The sequence below is a fragment of the Panthera uncia genome, chromosome E1 (genome assembly GCF_023721935.1).
Source record: "Panthera uncia isolate 11264 chromosome E1, Puncia_PCG_1.0, whole genome shotgun sequence".
NCBI classification, from domain to species: domain Eukaryota; kingdom Metazoa; phylum Chordata; class Mammalia; order Carnivora; family Felidae; genus Panthera; species Panthera uncia.
In genome coordinates, this window is record NC_064814.1 from 1,751,759 (window position 1) to 1,765,047 (window position 13,289).

At 65.1% G+C, this 13,289-nt stretch overlaps 1 protein-coding gene across 5 annotated transcripts in view; it reads right to left on the minus strand.

Moving 5' to 3' along the window:
* The window catches only part of BAIAP2 (BAR/IMD domain containing adaptor protein 2), a 62,751-nt gene that overhangs the window by 20,540 nt on the left and 28,922 nt on the right, over nucleotides 1–13,289 (minus strand). For all 5 annotated transcript variants that reach the window (XM_049635529.1, XM_049635528.1, XM_049635526.1 and 2 more), the window contains exons 4-6: nucleotides 3,838–3,899; nucleotides 2,992–3,063; nucleotides 2,289–2,426 (exon numbers count right to left, since the gene is read on the minus strand). In XM_049635529.1, coding sequence (XP_049491486.1) covers nucleotides 2,289–2,426; nucleotides 2,992–3,063; nucleotides 3,838–3,899 — 272 coding nt within the window. The remainder of the gene's footprint in view (nucleotides 1–2,288; nucleotides 2,427–2,991; nucleotides 3,064–3,837; nucleotides 3,900–13,289) is intronic.

Here is a 13,289-nt window from a genome sequence, read left to right on the forward strand (position 1 = left end):
TTGAGGACCCCCGGGAGGGCCCCCCGTGTGAGTCCCGGGGTGCAGAACCTGCCTGCACCTGTACATGCTGCCCAGCGGGCTGCATAGGGCCGGGCCTCCTGGTGAGGGGCCCTGCGGACAGGAGAGCCTCCTGGGAGCAAAACAGTCTCCAAAGGAGCAGGGAAAAAAAGGCCTCATCTGTGTTTGGAACCCAGGTCACCCCCCTTCCCTGGGGTCATTGACCATCTCCTGTCAGCTCAAGGACGAAGGCCCAAGGGCCCAACAGGTCAGACTCCCACCCCCACACCTGCCTCCCCCAGCTCTTCCTTAGGGTTGGGGGTTGGGGACAATCTCTAAAGCCCCCCGCGAACTGTGAACACAGGAATTAAGTGCTGGGCGCAAGTAAGTGAGTCTGTGGCCTTGACATCCCCCCAGGCAGAACTCCTGGTGTCCTGGTTGGGGGTGCTGTGAACGGCAGCCTGGCCTGACCACAGCACCCAGCCCCTTGAGCTGGTCCTTGGAACACAGGGTGCGTGGGGCAGGCGCCCTGGGAAACGGAGGCAGAGAGAGCAGAAGGGGGTGGGGGGTGTCTCACTCATCCTGGTGGGAAAAGTCATGGGCCCTTTCCCTGTGCGGGCCAGGACCTCAGCCCCCAGGCAAAAACCAACCCAAACAGGCTCAGCGCACAGCCGGGTTCCTCCCCAGGGAGGGGGGGGGGAGGGGGTGGTCGGTGCCCCCAGGCGCCCTGTGGAGCGTACCCCCCCCCCACCACCCAGGCGCTGACACACCCTCCCTCTACCCTCGTGCTGCAGACCCTTGGAGGACCTCCGGGGCTCAGAGCCTCCACGAGGGCCGGACAGGGGAGTGCAGCACAGGCCACAGCACGGACGGGCTCCGACAGCCTTGCGTCGACCGCAAGAGGCCACGTGCAGAAGGCCACACCCGGGTGACCCCGTTCCCGCGAGACGCCCAGACCTGACTGCTGGCTGTCTGGGGGAGGGGACAACTGCTGACGGGCAGGGCTTCGTTTCTGGGGTGCCGGAAATGCTCTAAAACGGGGGGTGGGGACGGCTGTGCGGATACGCTCAACACCGCCTCACCGTCCACGTGCGACGGCGGCTCCGCGCGTGAATCACTTCTCAACTAACCCAAAAGGAAAAAGGGCTGCGAGGAGAGGGGCGCGCAGGCTCCCGGTCCCCCGCCCCCGCCCCCGGCCAGATGGCCTCAGGCTTTCTCTACCCCTCAGCCTTATACCGGCCCCCGACAGGGCTGGGCTGCAAGGGACCCAGCCAGACGGTCTCAGGTGGCAGCCCTACAGGTCAGTGATGGGCTACGGGCAAGCCCGAGACGGGAAAGGCGGGAAAGGCGCGCTGAGAGCAGCAGGAGGGCTGTCCCCGCCGCTGCCCTGCGACAGGGGCCTCCCCTCCCTCACGGGGCTGCGCCGCTTCGCACACAGGGCGATGGCTCTGCCCCGCCGTCGCCCGGTCCGTGCTCCCCGCCAGGCGGGACCGCGTCGGGGAGCAGGTGGGCCTCTTGTCGGCACCAGGCGCAGGGAGGGCGCGTGCCCCGCGTGCCCCACGACCCACCAGTCAGTTCCCGCCTGCGGCCAAGGCCCCGTGGGCGCACACAGGAGCCCCAGAGCAGGGGCACGGCGCACCTCCGGGGTGCCGATTTGACGGCTGACACGAAGGGTGGGGCCCCGGGAGGTGAGGGGCTCATGCCCGTCCCCGCGGTGCTTCCCCTGAAGCAGCTGGGACAGGTTCTCCTGCGGTTTCCTGTTTTGTCTCCTCCTTATCCGAGTCGTGTGACCTCGGGGGTTGGGTATTCTGGGCCTGATCTGTGTCAACTGGCCGGGGGGTTCCGGCCAATCAGGTGTATTGGGCCCGTGCCCGTCACGGGCCACGCTGTCCTAAATCCTAGCCCTGCTCAGGACATGACGCCTGCCGGGCCGGGCACAACATTGAGGGAAGCCGCACCAGCGCCGGCCCCTCCCGTGCCATCTGCCTCTCGCGGCGGGGCCGCTGAGACGCTTGACCGGCCGGCGTCTGCCCGTGAGGGCTCTGGGCCCAGTCCTGGGGCCGGGCGGCCACAGGCTGATTAGACTGCCAGTCTGGGGTCTGCCTCCGAGGCAGAGTCCGGAGGAACGGGGCAGGAAGCTGTCCCCGGGGTCTCTGCTCCTTTGGTGGCCAGCCTTCCGGTGCCCCGCGGAGGAGGCGGGAGCAGGGCGGGGGCCGCGTGCCGGCTCCAGGACGGGCGGCGCTCGCTGCCCCGAACCCACGGAGGCCGCCGCGGCACCGGCCGGGCCCTACCTGCAGCTCCTTGTCCGAGTACTTCTGCGGGTTCTTGCTGCCTTGGCTCTTCTTGCGAAGCTTCTTCAGCTCGGCCTGGCACTTGTCCAGCGCATCGCCCCTGCTCCTTTGCTCCGTCTGGTATTTCTTCAACGCAGCCTGCGGTCCAAGCACACAGCACAGAGCGGGGACCCGTGAGTGGCCGGCCCTTCCCGCTCTCCGCAGGGCGGCCGCCACCCCAGCACCGAGGGACGGCGGGCCGAGAGGGGAGAGCGAGGCCAGGGCCTCGGGGGCCCTCTGCTCCCAGAGATGAAAACCGGGTCTCGCCTCGTCCCCTCCTGTGCCACCGAGAGCCAGAGCGTGAAGTCCTGTCACACACCCACCAGAGCCCGGCACATAAGGCCCCACAGCCGCGGCGGAGGGTGATGCCAGCACGGGCACCATCGGGGGGGACGACGGTGAAATTACGGCAGGTCGGGGAGTCTGTGCAGGCTCCGCGGGGTGGCAACACCGTGCCACTGTCCTTCCCCAAAGCAGTGAGCTGGGGGGGGAGGGGGGGGGGCAGCAGGACAGGCAGGCATCCACCCCCCACCCCCCCGCCCACCGGGCCACGGAGGCCCGCGGGGACCCTGCTGGAAGGCCAGCCCCCAGCGAGCCGGCAGCCTGTGCACGGGGGCGGGGGTCCGGCGCGGGTGACCCGACCGGCGTGGGCAGAGCTACTTACACTCAGGTACCTGGAGTCCAGTTCCACCTTCTGCTCCAGCTGTGTGAGCAGCTCGTTGTGGAAAGACTTCAGCTGCGGACGGACAGAACACACGGCCGTCAGCACCACACGAGGCGCAGGCCGGGGCAGGAGGCAGGCAGGGAAGGGGGCAGGGAGCCCGGGAGAGGCGGACGGCCACCGCAGCACCCGGGACACTGGCCACCCCGAGGGGAAAGGGGCCCGTCTCATCCCTCAGCCGGTGGCCCTGCACAGACAGGTGGGCCCAGAGGAGCCGGGAGGCCCCAGGACCGACAGCTGAACAGAGGTCAGGATGTCAGACCATTCTGGTCTTTGATGGCCTCGGGACTCCGCTCCCAGTGGGGGGTGGGGGGGACAGAAACAGCTCCCTGCTGTCCCTGCCTGCTCTGGGGAGTTACTCGCGCTGACGTGAGCCACGGGCCTGAATGCAAACCGGGAAAGGCCTGAGTGACCCCTCGCTTTAGACCCGCTGGGTCCTGGCTGGGCCCGTATGACCTGGGAGCATGTTGCTCCCCAGGCCCGTCATGCGTTGTGTCCCCACCTGGCCCCTGTGGGATCCTGTCTGAATTGGGCCCTGTGCCCCCGTGTCCTTCTGTATGTACTTGCTCCCCACGGCGAGCCTCCTCCCCAGCATGTGACTTCCTGTCCTGGGCCTAAAGCACATCTGCATCTTTCTGAGCGCGGCCACTATGCAATGTCCCCAGGTGGACGTGTGGCCATGGTGCACAGCCGGCTCTCCCCTTCACCTCTGACTGGCCTGCCTGCCTGCCCTTGCCCGTCTGCCAACCTGCCCTCCTGCCCTTGACCCTCCCACCCTGGGGGTCTCACCATTTCTTCCAACTGATTTTGAATCTGCCTGTGGACTTCAGCCATCTGAAAGAGAACGTCTCCTGGAAAGGCAGGAAGGCAGAGAAGAGAGCAAAGTTAAGCACTCTGCGTGACGGGCCCTCCGCCCCACACCCCTCTCGTGGCAGGGGACCAGGGTGCCGGAGGCGGGCGCAGGTGCCTGGGCCCACAGGCAGAAGTGCACCAGGGGCAGGAGAGAGGGCACCGTGTCTCCTGATGGCGCCAGCGAAGTGAGACAGAAGATTCTAGAATGACAAGGGAGGCCAGGCCTCGAGCACACAATCACCGGGTGACTTTGAGGGGTCACAGTCCCCAAGCGTTGGCACTGAGCCCAGGTTCACGACAGAGAAACAGGCCGCCTCAAGCCCACGAGCGAGCCCCGAGCACACGCGGCTCTCATCCCGCATCTCGTTCTCACGCACAGCCCCCAACAACTGCCCCCCGCCCACTCTGGGCCCAGCTGCCACCAGGGCCAACAAACGTTTGCGTTACTTGGGGCAAACACGAGACCTGGCTGCAGGCCCCAGAGGGGAGGGCGCCCGAGGAGGTATGCGAGGTGCACAGGCCTGGCTGACCTCACGAGGGCCTCTGGGGACAATCGGAGCATGTGGCACAGCTCTCCAAACACTTTTTCTGGAGCAGCGACGCTTCAGGGACACTGACGTGTCCTGGGCCCGTCTCCAGAGACACGCGAGGAAACTGAATGTGGCAGCACAAAGGCGCAGGCCGTCACCCAGAGGCTGTTTCCAGCCTGCGTGTCAAGGACACGGCTCACTTCACCTGCAGGCAGGGCACATGCCGGGGCTCTGCAGGTTTCTGGGTGACCTGATATCAGCCCATACCCCAAACTCTCTCTCTCTCGGTAGCAGACGATCGGCCGCGAGGCGCCTCCAACACCCCACTCGGCCCGCGCAGCTCCACGAAGGGGAAGGAGACAGGCCTCTGGGGACAGGGAGCTCAGCCGAGCGCTTCCTTCTCCCAAAGCTCCTGAAGGTTCCACACAGCTCCATCCTGAGGCGTGGTCACTGTGACCGACAGGGGCACAGCCCTGAGCGTTCCAGGCTGTGGCCATGGAGGCAGGGACGCCGTGCAGCTCAAGACACAACCAGGGTCGGGGCACCTGGGTGGCTCAGTTGGTTGAGCGTCTGACTTCGGCTCAGGTCATGATCTCACGGCTCGTGAGTTTGAGCCCCGCATCAGGCTCTGTGCTGACAGCTCAGAGCCTGGAGCCTGCTTCATATTCTGGGTCTCCCCCTCTCTCTCTCTCTCTCTCTCTCTCTCTCTGCCCTTCTCCCGCTCATGCTGTCTGTCTCTGTTTCTCAAAAATAAATAAGCATTAAAAAAAAGTTAATTATGTATACCTTTAAAAAAAAAAAAAAAAAAAGACACAACCAGGGTCAACAGAGCCCCAAAACCCGCCCCCAAGTCAGTGCCCACAGGACACAAGCTCTAGGCCGGAGACCATTCAGTGGCACCTCCCTCCCAAGACCCTCAGGGCTGCCCAGCTGCCCCCCAGCACTGGCACGAAGGACCCCCACCCAGGGCGGAGGGGAGAGCTGGAACGGGCAGCCAGGCTGCGTTCACCTGAGCGGCTGGTCCTCCCCTGGAGGCCACTCGTGGAGCAAACACCGTCCCCGTGCTGCGGACACGATGGAGCAGGGGGCCCGCTCTGCCCTCGAGGGTGGGCACTTCCGACAAACCCCGTCCCTGAGGTGCCGCCCACGCCAGCGAGCCCTCTGTGCTTGCGCCTGAGACCCCCGGGGTCACGTGACCCAGAGGATCCTTTCGGGGGGCAGTCACGAGGGGAACCCTGGCCCCCAGCAAGGCCGGCCAGAAGCGGAAAGCGGTTCCCGTGGCCTCTGTGAGAAGCCTCAGCGGGGTCGTGCCGCCCACTGGACGCACGGACGGCCTCACCGGGGTCGCCTTCCCTCCCAGAAGCACAGCGGGGTTCCGGGGAGACCCGCTTCTCCTGCTCACTGGCTGCTCCACGGGCTGCTGACACCATCCTGGCCTGAGGGCCACAGGGCACGCTGAGCACTGGCTGGGACCAGGAGCCGTACAGACAGACCTGCTGTTCGGCACAGACTGCCAGGCTCGGCTCGAGCGAGTGGGACCCCACCCTGCGGGGCCCTGAGCCTCGGCCTGAGCTCACTCACCCCGATTCTCGGGGCCACTGGATGCGTCCCCAGATGCCCGCCCGGCCCCAGACACGCAGACTTCTGCTGACTGACTCATCCGGCAGCCGGGACCCCGCTGTCCCACCGTAGGCCCTGCAAGGCTGACCCAGCCCTCTTCCTCACCCAACACTGAGCCCAACGGGTACAGAGACCCCTTCATGCCTGCCAGTCTGGGGCCTGGCCTGTGGGAGGCCTGGGACGGAGGAGGGGCACCCTTGCCCCCGGAAGGGCCACTGCCACGGCCCTGGCGTGTGTGTGCCAGTGAGAGAGGGTGTGTGTGAGCCTCGGCCTCAGACCTGCATGCTGCCACGGCCCCACGGACACAGGAATCTCAGTGGCTGGGCTGTGAGCACGTGGCCCCCAGACCAGAGCTGTGTCCCACCGGGTCGTCTTTAGGACCCACAAGCTGGGAGGCAATGGAGGCAGACCCCAGAAGCTCCCAGTGTACAAACCACCTAATTCGACGCGACAAGTGCCACGGCGTGCCGGCACCACCACAGACGCCAGCACCAGAGCCACGGCATGGGCCATGCCCGGCAGGACCCAGAGGTCCTCAAGTTACTCCCATTCCTGGTCTGACCTCGGGCCTGAGGGTGCTGTGGGACGTGGCAGGGCAGGGAGGGGCGGCCCTGGGGAGAAGGCCCTGCCTCCACCGAGGCTTCCTGTGGTCAGGTCGGAGCTGTGACCCCACGCGGCCAATGGCTGACCGCATGCCGAGGGGCTGAGCTGACTCACCCCTGCAGGAGAGGTCGAGACACTACTCCCACCCAATCCTGACCCTGGGAGTCTGACGTGCTAGGGAATAGGCCAAGAGCCCAGGAGACGGAAGGTGACGTGAAGGCCCGGGTCCCCAGCGCTGGCTGGAGGAAAGCCACTGGGATGAACAGGAGCGCACGGGCCCCAGCCAGGGCAGCCCCGCGGAGGAGGCCAGGCTGCCGCCACCTGCCTAGTGCAGACCCGCGGCCCCACCGGCACCTGGGCATCGCCCTCCGTCCGTGCACACCCGATCTGGTGTGCGTGGAGGGGACGTGTCCCAAACCCAGATCCACGGGCCCGGCCCCCGGGTGCTCAGAGGCAGTCCAGGACCCCAGAGGGGCAGCCCCACATTCGTTCTGCTTCTTTGTGCTTTGCATCCTTCTGGAAGTTTCCCAGAACGCCCCTCGCCCGAAGATCGGGAAAACACCTAGGATTTTCTTTGTGACGCAGGGGTCTTCCCGAGGGTTGGGGCCCTCGGACACACCTTTGGGCTCTCTGGCTGCGGGCATCTGGGACTTGGTTAAACGGAGGCCAAGGGGCGCAGCACCCACACAGCACGAGGTCTGGGGGGCATGGGGAGAGCCCCAGACCCAGCCTGCGGGCACCGCCCTCACCCACACCCCTCTGCCCCCACAGCCCCCTGGAGGGGCATCAAGTCCGGAAGGAAGACACGTGGCAAGCAGCCTGTCCACGTTCTCACGTGGTCCAGCAAAGTCTCCTGCCTAGGGCGGCGTCCACGGCATCGGCCAAGCTCTAGACCCTGGAATCAGAAGTCAACGTCAAGGTCACGTTGAAAGCACGTATTTCCCGGAGAGCCTGCGCACCAGCTCACGAACAACTGACAGCAGTAAGCACCACGGTGAACGCCCGAGGCCGAAAACACCTGCAGCCCTTGGGGGGCTCCTGCTGTGCGCCCCGCTGCAGACACGCTCAGAGGCGCCCCGGGGCCCGTGGCCGAGCTGCCGGTGCACACGCTGGGGAACACGCAGCCAGTGCACACACGGCTCTGAGCTGCAGGCCCGTGGCTGCACAAACCAGCCCACACAGTCAATTTTTAAACTGCATTGTACACGCAGCTGCAGGAACGGGGGGGGGGGGGGGGGGGGGTTGGTGAACAGCCCCACCAGCCACTGGGCCCCTGGGGCGCTGCCGGCCCCAAGCTGGCTGCAGGGCAGCCTCACCCCTGCCAGGAGGAGCCCAAACCTGAGGTGTCAGCACTAATGCTCACCTGTCCCCTTACCAGGTCCCAGAAGGCAAGCTGGTGCGGGTCCCTAGAGCCCCCCTCGCAGGAGCTGGGTCTGATTTTGGGGTTCCGCGACTCCCTCCACGCCATCTCCCATGCGCGAAGGACAGCATGGGGTGGGGACACCCTTCCGGGACCCGCTGCCCAGGAAAGAGGCGGCTGCAGACCTTCCCCGTGGACTCCTCTGTGTAGGCGCATGGGGCCCTGGGAAGCCATGTCCTGGGTTCACAGCACAGGTGAGTCCCAAACTCGAAAAACCGGGTTTAAAATAGCAGCTCCGACCCAACCTTGCCAGAGCAAACAGTGGAAGAGTGGGACAGCTCAGCACCGAGCACCACTGCCTGACGAACCGCCAGGGCTCCAAAGCGTCAACAGAAGGGGTGGCAGGCGGCAGGTGCCCACGCCCCAGGCGCAACGGGAGGGGGGAGGGCGGCCGGGCCACACCCGGGGCCAGTGAGTCAGCAAAGCCTGGAGCCTGGTGGCCGGCTTGGAGCGGAGGGGCCACGTTGGCTCAAGGAGTCCCAGGTGGGGAGGAGGGTCTGGAGCGAGGAAGGGGCGAGGGCCTTCAGGAGCAAGGACAAGAGAAGGGGCGAGCCACACACGGGGCCACGCTTCATACGGGACCAAAGGTGTCTAAAGCGCAGGCGTCTGAGGGGAAGCCGCGCCCTCTGCAGCCCTCACACCAAGTGTTTGCCTTGCTGGTCACACAGCCAGCTGAGCAGTGAGTCGCCTCTGGCTGAACCCCCTCGGCTCAGAGTTTGAACACGTCAAGTCTTTTTAGGGACCTCAGACGCCTTCAGGTGAAGAGTGGAGCTCGGTACCCACAGCAACGCCCCTCCCCCGGGGGGACAGCCAGCACATGCACACGTGTGCGTGCGTGCACAGGAAAACATGCGTGCACAGGCACGTGCACACGCAAGGCACACACGAACACACGCAGGTGCACGCACACGGGACAGCACAGCCCACCGTGGGGGGGGGGGGGACGTGCAGGGGATGTTTGGCTGGACTCAAGCCGGTTTTGTCTCCTGTGGCTAACTCTCGTGTGGACGGCGGCGGGACAGGCGTGACCGACCGTGACCCGGGAGCCTGGGCATCTTGTAGGCAGGTCCATGTGCCACCGAAGATGGGTGGGGGCCCTGGAACCGCAGGGTGCTGGCCCAGCCCTGGGGTGACAGGGACACAAGAGACTCTCCAGCCTTGCAGTGGGGACCCGGCCCCCAATAAGGACACTGGGCCAGGGCCCTGAGCCCCCGGGACCCGGCCCCCAACGAGGACACGGTGCGGGAGCCCGGGCCTGTGAGCCCCCGAGAGGCAGCTGCGTTAAGTATATCCGTTGCGTTGAGTGACCATCACCCCGAACTCCAGAAGAGACCATCCCCACAGAGGCAATTCTGTCCCCACACACTCCCTCCCCTCCAGCCTCCGACAAGCATCGGTCCTCTTGTCCTTACGGATCTCCCTGCCGGGACGTGGCACGTAAGAGGAGTCGGACGCGTGGACGCCGCCCCCCGTGGCTTCTTCGCTGAGCTTCATCCAGCTGCGGCGTGTCAACCCCTCAGGCCTCTCGCGGGGGAACGCTGCCCCGGCGCGGGGATCGAAGGCTTGTCGTTCCTCAGGCCGGACACGTGGAGGCCACCGCCCGGGGCAGGTGCCAGCAGCGCGGCCGTGACGCTCCGCCCTCACCCCGACAGCCCCGAACTCCGCCGACACACCGCTGGCGTTCACGACACACGCTGAGGTTTTCCCATCCGCGGTAGCACGACTGCCCCCCGACCGGCGGAGACAAGCAGAGCCGGGCTCCAGCAGCCAGAGCCGCCACTTGTGGGGGCCGGGGGCTCGGGACCCCAGAGGGAGCCCGCGCCGGCGGCCCTGCTCCGGACTGGCGCCAGCGGCTGGGAACGTGAAGCAGGGACGCTACCGACGAAGCCGCGCATCCTAACGGGAGCTGAGCCTCCAGCAGGCCAGAGCCGCGCAGGAGGGCAGGGGAGGGCGGAGGCTGTCCTTGGGGAAGCCCCTGCCACCGCCGGCCGCCCAGCAGGATGGCGAGCGCAGGGAACGCCAGAACCCAGTCGCTACTGTTACCACGCGTTTCACCCCGCGCTCCAGAACTTCTGCCGGACCTCCACGACTCTGCAGGGGCCCCGGCAAGAACCTCGGCGCCGGGGGCCTGGGCGGCCCCACACAGTGTCAGGTGCCAGCCACCAAGGAGCGAAAAAGGCAGGAGCGAGAGGCCGCAGCAGCCCAGGGGGAGCCCAGAGGGACCCAGCAGTGCGCGGCTGAACACGCGGGAGGTCCAGCTGACGGGCCCTCACCAGGGAGGACAGCCAGGCTGGGCAGATGTGCGGCACGAGAGCAGGACTAGGGCTCCCGAGAGGGCCCTGGCACTCGAGGTGAGGACAGGACACGGGAAGGAGTGCCCTGCTGGTGCGCGGCCATGTCCCGCGAGCAGATGACAGAAGAATCAGCCTCCCAGGATGCTCTCGGAACCTCCAGAGCGACAGCACGGAGGCGTGGGCCGCCCAAACCACACCGAGCGGGACGCGGCCAGCGGCTTCATACACGTCCGGGGACACAGGACCGCACCGGCGACATCGCGGAACCCGGGAAACCTTCAAAGGTTTCCCCAAGCGGGGCTCTTTGGGAAAAGAGAAAAGATTGCGGGAAACTAAGAAAATTACGTGTACCCGAGTTTTTAAAAGTACGAACTCTACAAGTTGCAGGCTGGTATGCTGACACGAGAACCATCACCCGGTGGAGAAGGCCGCTCCCAGCCTGGGGCCGCTGCTCACACCTTCATCCTCTGCGGCCAGGGCCCCATGACCGCAGTGAGCACCTGCTCCAGGTGAGACAACTAACAGAGGCCCTCGGGGTGGCACCTGTGCCCCCTCCCGGGGGCCGCCAGGACGGCGGGGCTGCTTGGCACGCCCACAGAAGGCCAAGAAAGTCAGCGGGGCTGGCAGCAGACGGGGACCCGGCCTCGGGGTTCCAAGGATCCTGGTGGCCACCACGTGGCACAGAGGCCACAGCCAGGGCTGGCAGCCGGCAGCAGGGACACCTGTCCCGCAGCTTCTCGGACCCCAGGACCAGCACAGGCGCAGAGCCGCCTCCTGTGGGAAGCGGCAGCACCGGCCAGGCCCCTACAGCAGCGATGGCCGGCACCCAGGACTCCTCTGTGGGCCGGGAGGAGGCCCGGGGGCACGTCGGAGGCGGGTTCTACAGCCGCACCCAGAAGTTTCCCCTGACGGCCCTGGGTAAACACAGTGGGAGCCGCTGGTAGATCAGAAGAGCCACGAGCCACGGCTTCAGAGTCCCTCCTTCCGTGGCTTAGAGCACAACACACGCTCCCTCAGCCGCATCTCCCAGACCTTCAGAAGACTGCAGGAGTAACAACGCAAATACCAGTCCGCCACCACCCAGTTCCCCGCGTGCTCGACGTTTGGCCGTGTTTGCTTTAACTCTCTGCTCCTGACGCGTATGCACACGCACGCACGCACATACCCCTTCTGCAGAACCGCTTGGGATTCAGCAGCAAGCGTCGGGACGTGGCCCCAGCCCGCATGCTGAGAACAGGGCCCGGTGCCACGGCAGCACACCCCTGCCCCCGTGAGGAGAGCCACCACCGACACAGACTCTCCACAGGACAGCGCGCACAGTGCATCCAGAACTTGTCCCCGCCTGGGACCGCACGCTAAGCTCTGGCTGGCTCTGGTTTCTCTCGGGGACTCAGCGCTCTGTGTATCCAAAGGCTGCTTCAAGCGCTCGGAACCCAGTGTCCTAACCGGGCTTGGAGACAGGTTCCAGGAAGGAGCGTGGACCGGTGCCCAGAGTTGCGTCTTCCTCCTTGGGCACTGGGGTCTTTGGATCCATGGGAGCCCCCCACGCTTTCACGACACGGACGTTTGTAAAGATTCCGGCTGGGTTTTTGTTTCTTTTCTTTTTTTGCAGAAGATACGAAGTGTTCTTAAAATCCTCAAATGACAAGGAGCTGAACGGCAGCGTGAATCTGGCAGATTGCAACAAACACAGGCTGGGGAGGGGGCCCGGGGCTCGCTCGTGCATGCAAGGCCGGGGCGGGCGCCAGAGTCCGCTGAGAGCCCCTTCGGGGCCCTCCCGCCGGTTCCTAATCCCCAAGGAGTGAGGACGCCATTTCACAAGGATGAGTTAACACCCCATCGAGGCTTAAAAAAGAACAATTTCTGCCAGCGCTCCACAGGCCCGAGGAGGCGGCTGGGGGACGGCTCCCGCAAAGCCAGACAGTGGCCTGTGCCGACCCCAGGGTGAAAGGGAGCAAGCCAGCCACCAGGGGACAGGGCTGGGTGCCCCGTGGAGGGCCAGGTGAGCATCACCTCCAAACTGACAGGTCTGGAGGTGGGGACGCTCGTAAAACCTGACCCAAGAAAAGGGGAGGAAGCTGGGGACCTCCGGTGGAGATGGCCCAGGAGGGCAGTTTCTGTCTTTATCTTAATCCCACTTGGTTATCACCCAGCGTGACAGCTTCAGGCGTACCATACGGTGACGCAATTCCCTCCGCTGCTCGCCATGACAGGTGCGCCCCTCACCACCCATCGCCGGTCCCCTCTCCCCCACCCCGTCCGCCACCTCCCTGGGGTAACCATCGGTGTGCTCTCTGCAGTTAAGAGTCTGGCTCCTGATTTGTCTCTTTTTTCCCCTTTGTTCATCTGTTTTTTGTTAAATCCCACATATCAGTGAAACCATATGGTATCTGTCTTTCTCCGACTGGCTTATTTCACTCGGTATCATACTCTCCAGCTCCATCCACGCCGTGGCAAATGCCAGGATCTCATTCTTTTTTATGGCTGAGTAATATCCCATTGTATATACACGTTTCCTTCATCTGTTCGTCTATTGATGGACACTGGGGCTTCTCCCATAGCCTGGCTATCGCTGATAACGCATTGAACACCGAGTGCACGAATCCCTTCGAATTAGTGTTTCTTGTATTCTTTGGGTAGATATCCAGCGGTGTGATTACTGGATTGTTAAGACAGTTCCATTTTTAACTTTCTGAGGAAACTCAAGGAAGGCAGCTTCAATCTCTGAGGCACAGGCTGGCTGCGGCCTGACTTGGGGGAGGGGGGAGAGGATCAGACACCCACCGGGCCTCTAAAACCCACTGCCACACACAGCGGGACTGAGCCCCAGGGGCAGAGCCCAGCTTCTGCTGGGTGGCCTGTCTACAGAGCAGGGGGTGCTCACCAGGGAGGGCCACCTACGGGGTGACCGACCCTCACAGA